Source organism: Melospiza georgiana, chromosome 3, assembly GCF_028018845.1.
Source record: "Melospiza georgiana isolate bMelGeo1 chromosome 3, bMelGeo1.pri, whole genome shotgun sequence".
NCBI lineage: Eukaryota > Metazoa > Chordata > Aves > Passeriformes > Passerellidae > Melospiza > Melospiza georgiana.
The window spans coordinates 70318426-70332256 of NC_080432.1; the positions used below are offsets into that span (position 1 = coordinate 70318426).

General features: G+C 40.8%; 1 protein-coding gene across 1 annotated transcript in view; it reads left to right on the plus strand.

Moving 5' to 3' along the window:
• The window catches only part of IGF2R (insulin like growth factor 2 receptor), a 56273-nt gene that overhangs the window by 7011 nt on the left and 35431 nt on the right, over positions 1 to 13831 (plus strand). Inside the window, exons 2-9 of the mRNA XM_058020001.1 lie at positions 1336 to 1469; positions 6769 to 6893; positions 8521 to 8619; positions 8988 to 9114; positions 10114 to 10234; positions 11336 to 11453; positions 12978 to 13140; positions 13296 to 13476. Coding sequence (XP_057875984.1) covers positions 1336 to 1469; positions 6769 to 6893; positions 8521 to 8619; positions 8988 to 9114; positions 10114 to 10234; positions 11336 to 11453; positions 12978 to 13140; positions 13296 to 13476 — 1068 coding nt within the window. The remainder of the gene's footprint in view (positions 1 to 1335; positions 1470 to 6768; positions 6894 to 8520; positions 8620 to 8987; positions 9115 to 10113; positions 10235 to 11335; positions 11454 to 12977; positions 13141 to 13295; positions 13477 to 13831) is intronic.

Here is a 13831-nt window from a genome sequence, read left to right on the forward strand (position 1 = left end):
CCAAGGACTGAAGTTCAGAACTGAACAGGAATGGTTTCTCCTCCTGGGGGGATCTGGAGTATGATAATGCTGAGTGGTGCAACACATATGCCCTAGAGATTAAGGCAAACAAACCTGATGGGTGAAGCTTCTTATCAACTGTGATTTGAACATTAAGCCAAATGCTTCTGTGGGTCACATAGGTGCACTAAGTTTTGTGCGAGTTTTAAATAACAGGAATGCCTAATAAGTCCCTGTAGTGTCCTCAGTTTTCTGATGTGTTGATGAATGTGTATTAATCCTGCTGAAGTTTCCACTTGGAATAGAAAGGCAGCTGGGAATCTGTTATGTTGCAAAAATCAAGTGTCCAGAAGGTGCAGGCTGCTGCCAGTGCCAGAAGAGGGATAGTTGAGCCAAGGCGGCAGCAAACATTTATCGAGTTGTGCTTTTTTAACAGAGCTTGGCCAGAGCACCCTGATAGTAAGCCAGGCTGTCTAAAGAGCTCCTGGCTCTAAACTGGATGACCTGGGCCTGCCTCAAAACTGAGCAGTGCTGTGTCATGCAACTGACCACATTTCACTGCAGTCATACTGCCTGCTGTGAGGGGAAGGGATCCTTGCTCTGCCTCTGAACTGTGCTGCATTTGATTTCATTGCTGCTGTTACTTGGATTTATTCCTGGTTATATTTAACCTGAGCTTCGTGTTCCTTTTCCAGTTTTTAGACAGCTGGCTTTCTGATAGGCCTGTAGCTAGGTAGTGTGATCTTTCACTGGGTGTCTTGAGGATAGCCCTGCTTGTGTCCAACTTTTGACATACCTGTAATGCCTAAAGGTGCAGCTAGGCCCTAATAAGCACTGTTAGCCTCTTTTGGTCAGAATACTGTCAGACTCTCAACCCCAATTTTGACCCTGAAGCTGGGAGACGTTACTGATCTATTCCATTTAGACTTAGCACTTCTGCCACTGTTCTTGGGCAGAACACTAAGGTGCAGTAGTGTCCAGCCTGACAAAGTCATGTGAAAAATTTATTGGGCTGTCAAGGATAAAATATCACAGGTGGTGATCCTTAGTCAGGGTGGCCTTCACAGAGATTTGATGGGGAAGAATGGATAATTGTGTGTTCAAGACAGGGAAAAATGGACTCGATGTTACATTCCACAAGTGGTTAAATCTGTTCTCCTCTTAGTCCCAACAAAATAGCAATTATTTCTGGCATTTACAAATATAGAACATAAATAGGAATTCAAGTTAGTGGTGCTCTTAGTCTTTAACTTGGTTATTTCAGGGACTGGTATCTAGATGGGATGCAATTCAGACCATTTGAATACCAACTGATGGGCATTTTTGTCTTTTCAGTTACACTTGGGAAGCAATTGATGCAGATAAAGAGGTGCTCTATAAAATAAATTTCTGTTCTGGTGTTGAAGAGTGTGGAAGGACAAGTGCAGTCTGTGCGTTTGACACGAAGACGAAAACCCATCTGTCTGTAGGTAAGTACGAAAGTGTCTTGTAGGTAGTTCAGAGCCTTGTTAATGGATGCTCTTGTAACTGTTGCAAAGTTTGATGTGTTAGCAAAGATTTCCCTCCACTCCCCCCTGCCCTTGGAACTGTGTAAAACTTTGGTTTTTTGCCAATTTACTAGGGAGATTTGGTAAAACACGATCTGATTGTAGATAATGACTTTATGGGACAGTGAAATGTATCTTATGCTCTAGTTAACTGTAATCTAGTGTGAAAGTATGCAAGGCTACCTCTGGTACAACAAGTGCATCTACCTGTGGCAGGGTATGGACTGTGCACAACTTTGTAAATACTGAACACAGGACAGAGCTTGGGTTACAGCTCTGAAGTATACTCAACCCAGCCTGATGGAGTGTCTGGTCTTTGTTCAGAGGCAGGTTACTCTTTGAAATGCAATCTTGGGAGTATTGCTAAGTGTCTGAGGTGTCATCTTCAAGTTGTTCCACACGGAAAGGAAGCTAATTACATGCAGTTCTCTGGTTGTGGTTACACTTGTGAAATCTGGTGTCAGCTTCAGTAGTTCACAGATGTCCTTGGTATTCTGAGGAGAGGCGCACTTGTGCATGCTGATCTAAATATGAAACTGACGTTTTCCTCTACATGTACGCGTGATTTCATCAGTCAGAAGCACCTTGTGCTCTGAACAGTATTTTTTCATGAGTTTATGTGATTTATTTTCATGCATGTTTGTCGCTTTCAAGGTTGCCCTTGTGTTTTGGCTAATGAGACAATAATATATGAGTACTGTTCAGGAGGCTTTTTCATAGTTGACTGTAAGTTCTAATAGAATAAAGTAATAGCATTCTGAAGAGCAATATCTCTTCAGACTGCTTCACAGTATCTGCAGATCTGAAGTCTGATTCAACATGCTTGCCAGTCTTGCCAGCCATTGGCAGACAGCTTTTAAAAGAAGCTATGATTCTTTGTTGAATTGCTTGAACTGCCAGAATGTGGTGAGGAGGAAAGTTTCTCATCTGTATGCCAATGCACAGCAGCTAGTCAGCTGCCATTCTCCCCACAGCTCTCTACTAACAGTAGAGATACTTTGGTTTTAGTCTATGGTCGATGAGTGCTTTTCAAACAAACTCTGTTAATGCTGGCACCCAGGCTTTCAGAATCACTGAGTGCATGAATAAAGGTATATTCAGGCTCCAGAGTTCTCTGGGATGACTGGTAAGATTGCATTTGTATTCAAACTGCAACCGCATGTAGTGTAGCATCTTCTTTGAGGAGTATGGCATGTTGGAGCACTTGATGCTGTTATTCTTGTACATTTTAGGAATGAAACACATTTTTATTTTCTGCTGATGGGGGTCTCAGTTCATGTGCTGTTGAGACTTCAGTTGCCTGTGGGTTTGAAAAGAAAGCAGCATCTGAGCATTTGTTTTAACATGCTGCTTTGGGTGAGACTGGAATGTGGCAGGTGGAGTGAGATTGAGGAAGTCTGTTCTCCACAGGGAGGTGTGAGAACTAGAGGTTTGTGTAGAACTAGAGGCTTCTACACTTCTTGTGGAGAGAGGAAGGGTGAACAGAGCTGGGTGGTGACTGAGCAGTATCAAATATTCCTCTGTGTGCAAACCTTGAGTTCCTGAGTGCCTCTGTGCTTCTGAGTGGAAGAGGATTTAGCAATAGATATACTGTGGTCTTGCCAAGGCAGTTTGAAATGACTTTTAAAGGTTAAGCCATGAATCTTGTTCAAGTGGGATATGTTTTTAACTACCCTGCAATAAAGTGCAAAAATAAGGTGAGCAGTTAACATTGTCATGGAATTTTGTTTTTTAATTGGTCAAATTGTCCAAGTTTTGTTCTTGCTCATGCCTCTAAATGCATTTAAATGCCTTGAAGCTTCATCACCATCATACCGAGTTTAGATCATGCTAATGGGTCATCAAACTTTTCTGTTAAAAAAAAATAAAAATTACTCCTAGTGAGAAAAGAGGAATCTCTCTTATCCAGGTCTAGGCAGGTGTAGACTCCTGGTTACCTAAACCAGCTAAACCACATACTTGTCTTCAAGCAATCCAGATGACATGAGGTTACCTATATGCTGAAGCTGTGTGCTGGTGAAGGACATTTATTTTGGGGAAGAAGGGCAGTTTGTTAACTGATAAATTTGATAAATTTTAAGTAGTAAGCTTTCTTCGAGTATGGGCTGAATCAGCTCTCTTCTTCATTCTTCCAGAAAAAAAAAATACCACAATGCAAACAATTTTTTTTTTTTTTTTATATTAGCTGTGCAAAGGATGACAGCTGTAGGACTGCTTGTTGCTCCCAGCTCTGAGGGGTGTTTAGGCCATATGCTCTGTGGCAGTAATCAGCCTGTATCCCAGGCAAGCCTTGTGTCTAATCTTAAGTGTGTGTCAGTGACATACCAGGGTTTGCATGGAGACCCCAGAGGCCTCTCCTCTGCACTTTTATTGATTAATCCTAGAAGTTTTCAAGGGTAGGCAAATGTTTAGTTTGTGAACATCAGTGAGGATGGAAATGACATGGTAGTTATTTAACTTTTCAGCTTACCATGATGCCTAGTGGCTCATGTGCCATGTACTTGGACTGCTCCTAGAAAATGGAGCTGTTACTTTAAATGTCTCTTAACCTGATGGTGGAAGGTGCACTTTGTCCAGCTGCTGTAGGATGAGTGGACATGAAATGATAGCTGCTACCTAAATCCCTCTTTCTCCTGGACAACTGATTAGATACCTTCCATGAGTGCCTTTATCCTAGCTAAACAAATGGAGTCAATGATCAGAAGATGTTGTGGCCAGTGCCTTTGGTACTGATTTAGCACACCTGTGTAATATGAAGTATTTGGTGCTGATTTTTGTGAACAGTACTAGCTGATTTGTAATGTGTTGTTTCGTGGAAGGCATGAAGAAACATGAGTGATGATTGTAGAGGGAGCTTGATGCTACAGTAAAAGTGGTTGCAGCTGCGGCAAGAAGCTGATCATGTGAGGGGCTGATGTTCCTTGCCCTGTGATGAGGCATGTGCCACTGAAGAGACTTGCTAAGACTTTTAGCAAGTTCTCAAACTAATTTTAAGCATGTGAGGGGGAAGAGAGCATACGTGCTGGCCTGTAGTAAACAAGATTTACTGGCTAAACTGTTTTTTTCTTGAATATTATTTTAACTGAGAAAATTGGAATCAGCTCAGAAGTGCCTTTAACACTATGTACTGTGTTTTTAGCACAGAGAGAAGCTTAGTGCGTACAGAGCACAAAGTCCTCAGATGGTGCTGCCATAAGTTCCCTGCTAAATGGGAGCTTGTAGCTGTATACATTTATAGATGGAGGGGTTTTGAGTCATGTGCATATTGTTACTATATACATCTCTTGCCTAGAAAGTTGTGTTGGCTTCCTTCTGCTAATCTGTGGAAGAAAAGAGGACACCTTGACAGTATCTTCTAAGCAGTCATGTGATAAGTAACACTCTTGCTCTCAAAGCAGTATGTAGCTCTTAGATTTAAGACAGCTGCATGGCACGTTGGCTAGCATCAGTGCTGGAAGCCGTAGAACCTGAAGATGGCCTTTTGATAATACAGGAAATAAAAAAGGCACAAACCACATGGATGGTCTTTCTGCACAGTTTTTTGGCTTCTGCTCCCCTTCTGTTCTCTAGGCTGTATTATGTGGGTGCGATGCAGTTTTCCTTGCCTTAAGTGAGGAGGTAACAGGCTCAGCAAAGTTCTTACAAGTGTATTTTTTAAAATGAAATAACATTTGGCCTAAGTGCAAATCTGCTATCTGCAATGATTACAGATTTGACTTGCTTTCTCCCTAATGTAGGCATAAACTAAAATGGAAAGGGGGAAGCTCACACTTTATAGCATTCTACCAAACTCATAGTAGAATTAAAATCTACTTCCTTAAAAAAAAAAAAAAAAAAAAAAGAACAGGGTGGAGTTAGCATGTAAGGTCTAAAAGCAGTTAGTGTTTAATATTAACCAAAATGGGCTTGAGCAGGAACATTTCAGTGGCCTGAGCTGGTGCTCAGTGTGACTTGAAATGTGCTCCACCTTTCCCCTTCATGTCAAGTGCTGGGGAGGAGAGCAGTGTGCAGTGACAAAGCACTGCCCCTACTCATCGTGCAGCGTGTGAGCTGTGCTAAAGGGGATGGGGGATTTGCACTGAGGCAGTGGATCTGTGCTGGGTTTGTCTGCAGAGAGTGCCAGTGCACCAGTGTGTTCTTCATTAAGTAGATTAAAGATTAAGTAGAGCCAGCAATGTGCACCTGCAGCCCAGAAAGCCAGCTGTATCAAAAGCAGCGTGGCCAGCAGGTCGAGGGAGGTGATTCTGCCCCTCCTTTCTCTCTGGTGAGACTGCACCTCAGCTACCACATCCAGTTTTGGGGTCCTCAGCACAGGAAGGGCACGCCCCTGTTGGAGCGGGTCCGGCGAGGGTCACAAAAATGCTCGCAGGGCTGGAGCAGCTCTCCTGTGAAGACAGAATGAGAGAGTTGAGGTTGGTTAGCTTGGGGAAGAGAAGGCTCCAGGGAAACCTTATTGCAGCATTCCAGTGCTTATAGGAGGCTCATAGGAAAAATGAGGACTTAGCAGGGCCTGTAGTTAGAGGAAATTAAATTATTACCTGTTGTAATAAAATTATTACAAGAGGTAATAATTTTAAACCAAAGGAGGGTAGATCCAGACTAGATATAAGGAGTAAATTTCTTAGTGATGATGGTGGTGAGGCAGTGGAACAAGTTATCTGGAGAGGTTGCAGATGCCCCATCCTGAAAATATTCAAGATCAGGCTGAACAGGGCTCTGAGCAACTGATAGAGTTGAAGATGTGCCTGCTTATTGCAGAGGGCTCCCTTCTAAACAAAAACCATTCTGTGATAGACTCTCTTTAATCTTATGCTGATGCTATTAATATAAATGATATAAAGGCTGAGAAACTGATAAATAGAAACTCGTAGGAGGAAGGAGTGAATTGTGATTGAAACTAGTTGGTAACAGCTTTCCTTGTTCCTAAGGAGGTGACTGGATTGTAGTAGCACCTGCTGTTGTACTTTTATTTTACAAAGTGTTTGCTAAAAACCTTTAAGAAAGTACAAGTGTGACGAGAGAGTCAAATACTATCTTAACTTGGATCTGATCTTCCAAATCAGAAAATCCACAAAGGTCTTTAGTTGTAGTGTTTTCAAGTGGACTGGTATCTCCTGTGCTGCTCAGTGGTTAAAACTAGATCCTGTTTGTTGAGCTTCTATGAAAGTGTTGAATTATAACACTCTTTTTTTTCCCCCACCTTCTCATTTTTAAACCCTAGGTGAATTAGCCTTGCAAAAACTTTCTGAAAGTCTTCTGGAGCTCAACACTACACGTAACTGCTTGCAGCAAGGCAGTGAACACCAAATTCAAAGCAATATTAACTTCCTGTGTGGGAAAACACTGGTAAGTCTAAATAATGTGCTGTGTTCTTCAATGGAAATGACAAGTAGTTCTGACTTGCTTTTTAAAGAGACTTGCTGTGCTTTTGGATGTACTGATTACTGAGCTTCACAGCTTAAAGAAGAACCAATTATGTTTTACTGTTAAGTTAAAAGTCATAATTTATTGTGGCTTTCAAAATTCAAAAAGTGCTGGTAGAATATTGTTGCAGGTCTACAGCTTAGTTTTGGTTCTGGGTTCTTCTTTGTCTTCAGTGCTTTTACATGGTTGGCACTGTAGTATTTTATTAGCTTAATATGGAGGAATGAGTCAACAGTGTGCAGGGTACCATAACAGTGTGAGCTGTTGTTTAATTGTTGGCTGTGCCTTAGCTGTGAATGTGGCAGGACTGTTTAAATGACTGACCTCTGTTGTGGGGCAGCATAGTTGACAGCAGTAAGCCTTAGGCTTGGTCTGCACATTGTTCAACTAACAGTGCTTATACAGCCAGCTGGGCTTCTGAGGACATAGTTTTTTGTGAGAATGTGTTTGAAGTGTGATTGGAGATCCCAGAAAAGTTTCTAGGGGCCTGTGTACATGCAGTTCCCTTCAAAATGCTTTTGGATTTACACCCTCCACACACTTAACAGACAGGAGAGCTCACGATGGGCTGTGATCAGCTCCCATATTTGTGTTTCCGGGAGAGGTATTTGTTGGTGCTGCTCTTGGCACTGACAGTGCTATTGCACACCCCCTCTTGGAAATCCAGCCAATTCAAACAAAGTGCCAGTGCAGCAGAGACTTAAAAGCTTCTTGTTCTGTTTCAGCAGATGACTCTTTAAACTAAATTAAAAATTATTGCTCAACTTCAGCTGTAGCACCAGATCATACTGATCTTCAGGCTTCTTCGGGTTAGCTCAGTTCTAATACCTGTTTGTCTCGTGACATAGTAAAAGGATTTTGTAATACTGTCTGGAGCAACTTGTTTTGTCCCATTTTATGGCAGGGTTAAATGAGAGACGTAATCAGTTTGTGTGCTAAACTGCTTCTAGCTGAGGGGATGGAGAGCCAAGTGAAAAATTGTTGTGTTTTCACTGTTGACATTCAGTTGAATATGTAGAGCACCCATCTTGAAATATATACAAATGTGTATAACATGAGCCTATAAAAATAGGCAGCTCAGGTCAGGGATATTATTTCTGTGTAGCAGAAGAGACTGCTAATCAGTTGTTTCTGTAGGATAAAAGGGAACTGATAAACCATGCATTGCCTCACTGTGTTAACCTATTTGTATGCATTTCTATTGGTGTCTTCCTTCCTTTCTAGTAAGCAGATAGGACTGGTGCTTCTGTCAGCTGACATAGTGAGCACTTCTAAAAGATGGAATACAGTTACTGCATATTAGGACTGGATATGTTGAGTATTGGTGCAGACTATGGATTTGGCATCCTGTGTCTTCCTGAGTGGCCCAACAAAGCTGTTACATAACAATCTTGCTGTTAACAAGTGCAATTAAGAAATTGTATGCCCTTGTTCTTTGATGTGCTGTATTCTGTTTTTCTTAACCTCTTGAATAAACTTCTTAATGTCTACAGATGTAAAATAAAACCAGTCTGTTTTTCAAAGCATTATTTTTTCTTACTTAAAATAGGGTACCCCTGAATTTGTAACAGCAACAGAGTGTGTGCACTATTTTGAATGGAGGACCTTTGTGGCTTGCAAGAAAGACTTGTTTAAACCTGTGAAAGAGGTAATCTATGTGCTACTCATGCAGAAGTTACTCTTCACCTATGTGACAATTTTACTCTAATTACCTGCCCCCACCCCAGATTAATTCAAATAACCTCCATAAACTATGTTTTTCACAGGTATGTAAAGCATAAATGTTGGAAGATGGTGGAGTTGAGAATTTGGGTGGTTGTTTATAGTAAAGCCCTTTTAGAAGCTGGAGCAAATTAGTCTAACTTTGGATGCCTCATTTTAATCAGCATGTCTAGCTTTGAGCTTCCAAAAGTAAAAAACTTTTCCAAATACTAACTGGGCTTCATATATTCCTGTTCATAACTTCCCTCTACTTGTGTAGCATGATTTGTATGTAATTTTTTGTTGTTGTTCTAGGTCCCTTGCTATGTGTTTGAAGGTATCAAGAAACATGACTTGAGTCCTCTCATCCAAGTTTCAGGACATTACTTGGTGGATGATTCTGATGATGATTCCTTGTTCATAAATGTCTGCAGGGATATAGGTTTGAATGGTTGTTTATGTCACCTGTCAGTGTGTGAATTTCTTGTAACGTGGTTCTTTGCCATTGTCTCCGTTAAAGTTGTCCTATGTTCAGAGATCAGTATTTCAAGACTTAGATAATTATTTTGAACTCCCTACTCTCCAAGTATTGAGGTGTTCAGAGATAGACCCCCCCCTTCTGGATGTGCAATACACTGTGTTAATACACTTTCTCGAAGTGGGAAAGGGCAGCTTGTTGTTGTTCACAGGACCAGTGTTGTTCACAGGGCTTCATGTGCTCCAAGTTTATTCCTTTGGACTCCAGGTTGTTGCCCAGTTCCTGATGAATGTCCTGAGGTGCATCTAAAGCATCTAAGTGCATCTAAGCTCTGTTTAGATGCTTGCCTTAGTACTTGTGCGTAGCTAGCACTTCCCTCTCAGTTGAGAGCTATATGTATAAGGATTAAACCAGAAAAAACATATTTGAAACTTGCTGAAAAGGTTAGTTTAGCTGTATACTCTCACTGCGATTTTTACTTAGTAGTTAAATATGTGGTTTGTGCCCCTGTTAAACGTTTAATGCTTCTAGTTGTAGTGAGAGGTCTATTCTTTTAAACATCTCACTAGTATGAAACTTTTTGCTCACAGCTTTGAATTAGATGGTCAATAAGTGACAAAGAAGGGGAAGAGTAAGAAGGGGTTACCCCTGACTTGGTTGTGGGGAAAAAAAAGGAATACTTGGCACACTTTTGGAAGTTTTCAAAGCCCTGTGTATCCAGCAGCTGTAGTAGCAAATAGCTGCAGCTGTTTTGTCAGGAAGGATGAATTTGCTGTTCCCAACCAGGGCAGCATGAATTACCACAAGCACTGCAGGTTTTGTCTTATCAGTTTTACAGTCTAATGTAGCCTGTTTTTTAGAACTATTTTTAGAAGAACCCACAGATGAAATGGCAAGATATTTCAGGTAAAGCAGGGCTTAGAAACTGAGTCCTATAACTTCTTTTCTGTGTGCTCTAACCAGGAGGTTCAAGTGGAGAGACCAGAAAGTGCCCTGCTGGCAGTGCTGCTTGCTTGTTACATGATGGTCTGGCATATGATGTTGGCCGTCCAAAGGAGCAGCTGAAGCTTCAAGACAAAGACAGGTATGCAATTTTTGTGGTAATACTTCTGTGGGCACTTCAGTCATCTGGCCTGGAAACAATGCTCTTGGGAACAGATGAGTCTCCTAAAATGTAACATTAATACCTCTTCAGTGTTGAAGCATTAGCAGAAAACTGGTCAAAAATACTGTCAGAGCAGTCTGTCCTGTGGTACTGCCATAACAGATCAAATTTCCTCCTTTGTTGTGAGAGAATTGTTTTTACAGAATTGCAGAACTCATAGAAGCAAGGGGTGATTAGTGCTCTTGGCCCACAGGCAGCAGGGTAAGATTTGGTCCTGTCTGTCTGAGGGCCCACAGGCTAAATGCATTTGGCTCACTCTACTACCCAGGAGTACTTGAAAAATTGGGAATAGGAGCAGATGATGCCTTTGTGTGCTGTGGCTAATCTGAAGCCAGAATGTCACTGCTCTGGGAGCTGTTGTCTTCTGCCTCTTAAACTGCACAGAATAATAATGCATAGCTGGGAAATTGTGGTGGTCATCCTGTTCTCTCATCCAAGTCATCTTGCTATTTGTTTCCCTATCAGTTACCATGGTTTATTCTCCTTCTCCTGCTTCACCTGATCTGACCCACTTGCCTTGCTCATGTCAATTTGCTGATGAGTTCATTTTGCTGTTAATTCTGGGGGCAGAATGAAAAGAGTTTATATGTAGAGAGGTGATAAAGTACCATCATGAGACAAAACTTGAGTGGATACTGCTTTCAAAAGTTGCAAGAACATTTGCCACATCTGCTCTCCAGCAGTAGTTTTGAGAGCAAAACTGCAATTAACCTGTGTTCCTGTGATTATCAATTAAATTCTTGCTACAATATGAATCACAAGGCATTCAGCATAGTCTTTAGTAGGATACCAGAAGATACTGTATTAATTAATTTTGCTGGGACTATTTTAATTTTTATTTTTAAATAACTCTTAAGATTAAAGGAATGAGGATCTCCCTAAAAGTTGCTTTTGGGAGCAGGGCTGCATTGGTATATTCTGTTGGAGTGTCTAGCAAAGACTGAGCATTTCAAGAATATCCTTCTTCTGTAGAGTGTGGTGTCTTAACTGTCTTTTTGGTTTGTTGTTTTCTGTTTCTAGGCTTGTATTGAGTTATGAGAGGCTATACAAGCATGATGAAGAAAGGCCAGGTTTCTGCCTAGGCCACAATCCAGCAGTGACAATCACTTTTGTTTGCCCATCAAAGAGGGGAGAAGAGGTAACTTCAATGTTTTAGTTTGTGTTAACTGGTTGGTATTTAACTTTTGTGTTTTATTATTTATTTTTATTCAGACCTGAAGAGAGTGTAAGTATTCTTGGCTTGTAGCTTGTGAAGAGTGTGAGATTCCAGATGTACTCTTAAAGTCTTTTAGAACTTAAGAAATGAGAACCTGAACAGAATTTCCCCAGGAGTGTGTTGTCTCTTTTATAGGTGAATTTGGTTGTCCCTTTTTCAGGGGGCAACAAGGGTTCAAGGCTTATCTCTAAGCATAGGAGGACTTAGTGTAGAGTTAATCCTGGGCACATTGGCACAGAGCTTTGCTTGCTAATGAGCACTCTTCCTCCTCAGTCAGGCTGGGCAGGCTTGTATCTGTTGCCTGGTACTTGGTTTCTTTATTAATCTATTCTTCCTCAGGGAAAAAAAGTAGCTAGTGAGTGTCATTTTGTGGCAAGGGTCTGTCACTTACTAAGCAGGCTCATTAATTCTTTTTAAGTAAAATCTGTAGTGTTCAGCAACAACTCAGTTTGTGCAGGACACTGTTTTAGCCTAACTTGAATGCAATGTGACAGTAACTTCAAAGTAATGCTGGGTAATTTCAGCAACCTACACTCCTTGAATTGGCCAATTGCTAATGCTCTGCCATTTCATATAATGATGCTTTTTGTTGCAGATTAGTGAAGAGGGAGCTCTTGTCTGGCTAATTTTTGGTTTAATGTCTAGTCCCTCATATGACCTAGATAGGAACCGCACTTCACTCTTGTTGCTGCTGAAATAAACCCGGCTCTTTTGTACTGTCACTTCGTACTACCTTGCTATAGCTATGCACTCTGTAGGATGACTAGTATTACTGATGATACTTGTGCCTGTAACTTACCTCATACCTGTGTATGTGCCAGTTGTTCCAGTGGATGGCAGAAATACAGATTTATGAAACAATTTGCATTTCTAATGTTTCACTTTAAAGTGGGGAAAACCAAGACTATTGCTTCTCCTGGACATGCAAAAATATATCACGACAGAAAACTCATCTGACAGAATCGTTGGCTAAAGAGTTCTCAAATATCTCTATTTTGATTTGGACTGAGGGAAACAAAGCTGCTAAAACACCAGTGTCTAAAAGTCTGCTTTGCCTTCAGAGAGCATTTGATCTCAATTTCCTGCACTGAGGACTTCTCTGAGGCAAACACAATCCAAGCTTAGGCCATTTGGGCTCACATCTTTGCTTTTTCCAGCACATTAAGGAAAAGTACTTTTAAAAGCACTATTACTTTTGCTGTCTTTCTCCTAATGTCTGATGCTTTGCTTCTGCTTACACTTGTAATAGTTCGCTACATCATTTATAAGACCTGTTTTATTTCTTCTCAACACCTATTTCTGAGGCCAGAAACAATGTTTGCACATCTTTAGTATTAGAGGTGAAGTAGTTGTTACTGATCTTAGAGGAATGTGATATTGTTGCTTTAAATATTATATTTCAAGTAAGTGTACTTATAATTTAATTTCTGTTCACTTCTGTTTTAGAGTTCAGGTCCCAAACTTACAGCAAAAACAAACTGCCGATATGAAATTGAGTGGGTTACTGAGTATGCCTGTCACAGGGATTACCTGGAGAGTAAGGACTGTCGTCTGACTAATGAGCAACATGATATCTCTATTGATTTAAGTCCACTTACTCAATTTTCAGGTAAGCTCAGTATTTTTCTTTTGTTTTTGTGGTTTTTACCAGCCAGTTTTGCATTTCCTTATTTAGGGACAGAAAAAAATGTCCTGTGTTGATATTTGGAGTTTCTTGTCTGTCCTGATGTATGTTAAAACACTTTCTTTTTTTTATTCATTCAGAATATGTCACACCATATGCAGCCAAAGATGACAAAGAGGAGTATTACTATTACTTGAATGTGTGTGGGAAAACCACAGCAGGTAACTGCAAGGATGATACAGGATACGTTTCATCTTGCCAAGTAAAACTTTCAAATAACCAGCAAAAAGTGGCAGGAAGATTTTCGAACCAAACCCTAAGGTGTGTAAATGCTCTTCAGCCCTGCTGACTGGTCTGATTGGTCCGTTTCCTGCTTTGATACTTACTTGTCACAAAACCAACAATTGATACAAAATGCAAGCATTTTTTTTCACTTTTTTTGTCAGAAAAGCTGTAACAGTGTAGCGGGATATCATTAGCAAACAAAGGCGCCGGTGAGGTTGGCAGAGCCATTGGCTAGACAGGAAGACTTCCACTGACTTTGTTGTCTCAATTGCACATTGTGGTGCACTGCCTGTTGTCCTCCTTTTTACATGTTTTACCTGTAAAGCAGTATCAGAAGAAGCTGGTTCTCAAGTGGCATGTAGGGATAATAGTTTGCTTGAGATTGTAAAGC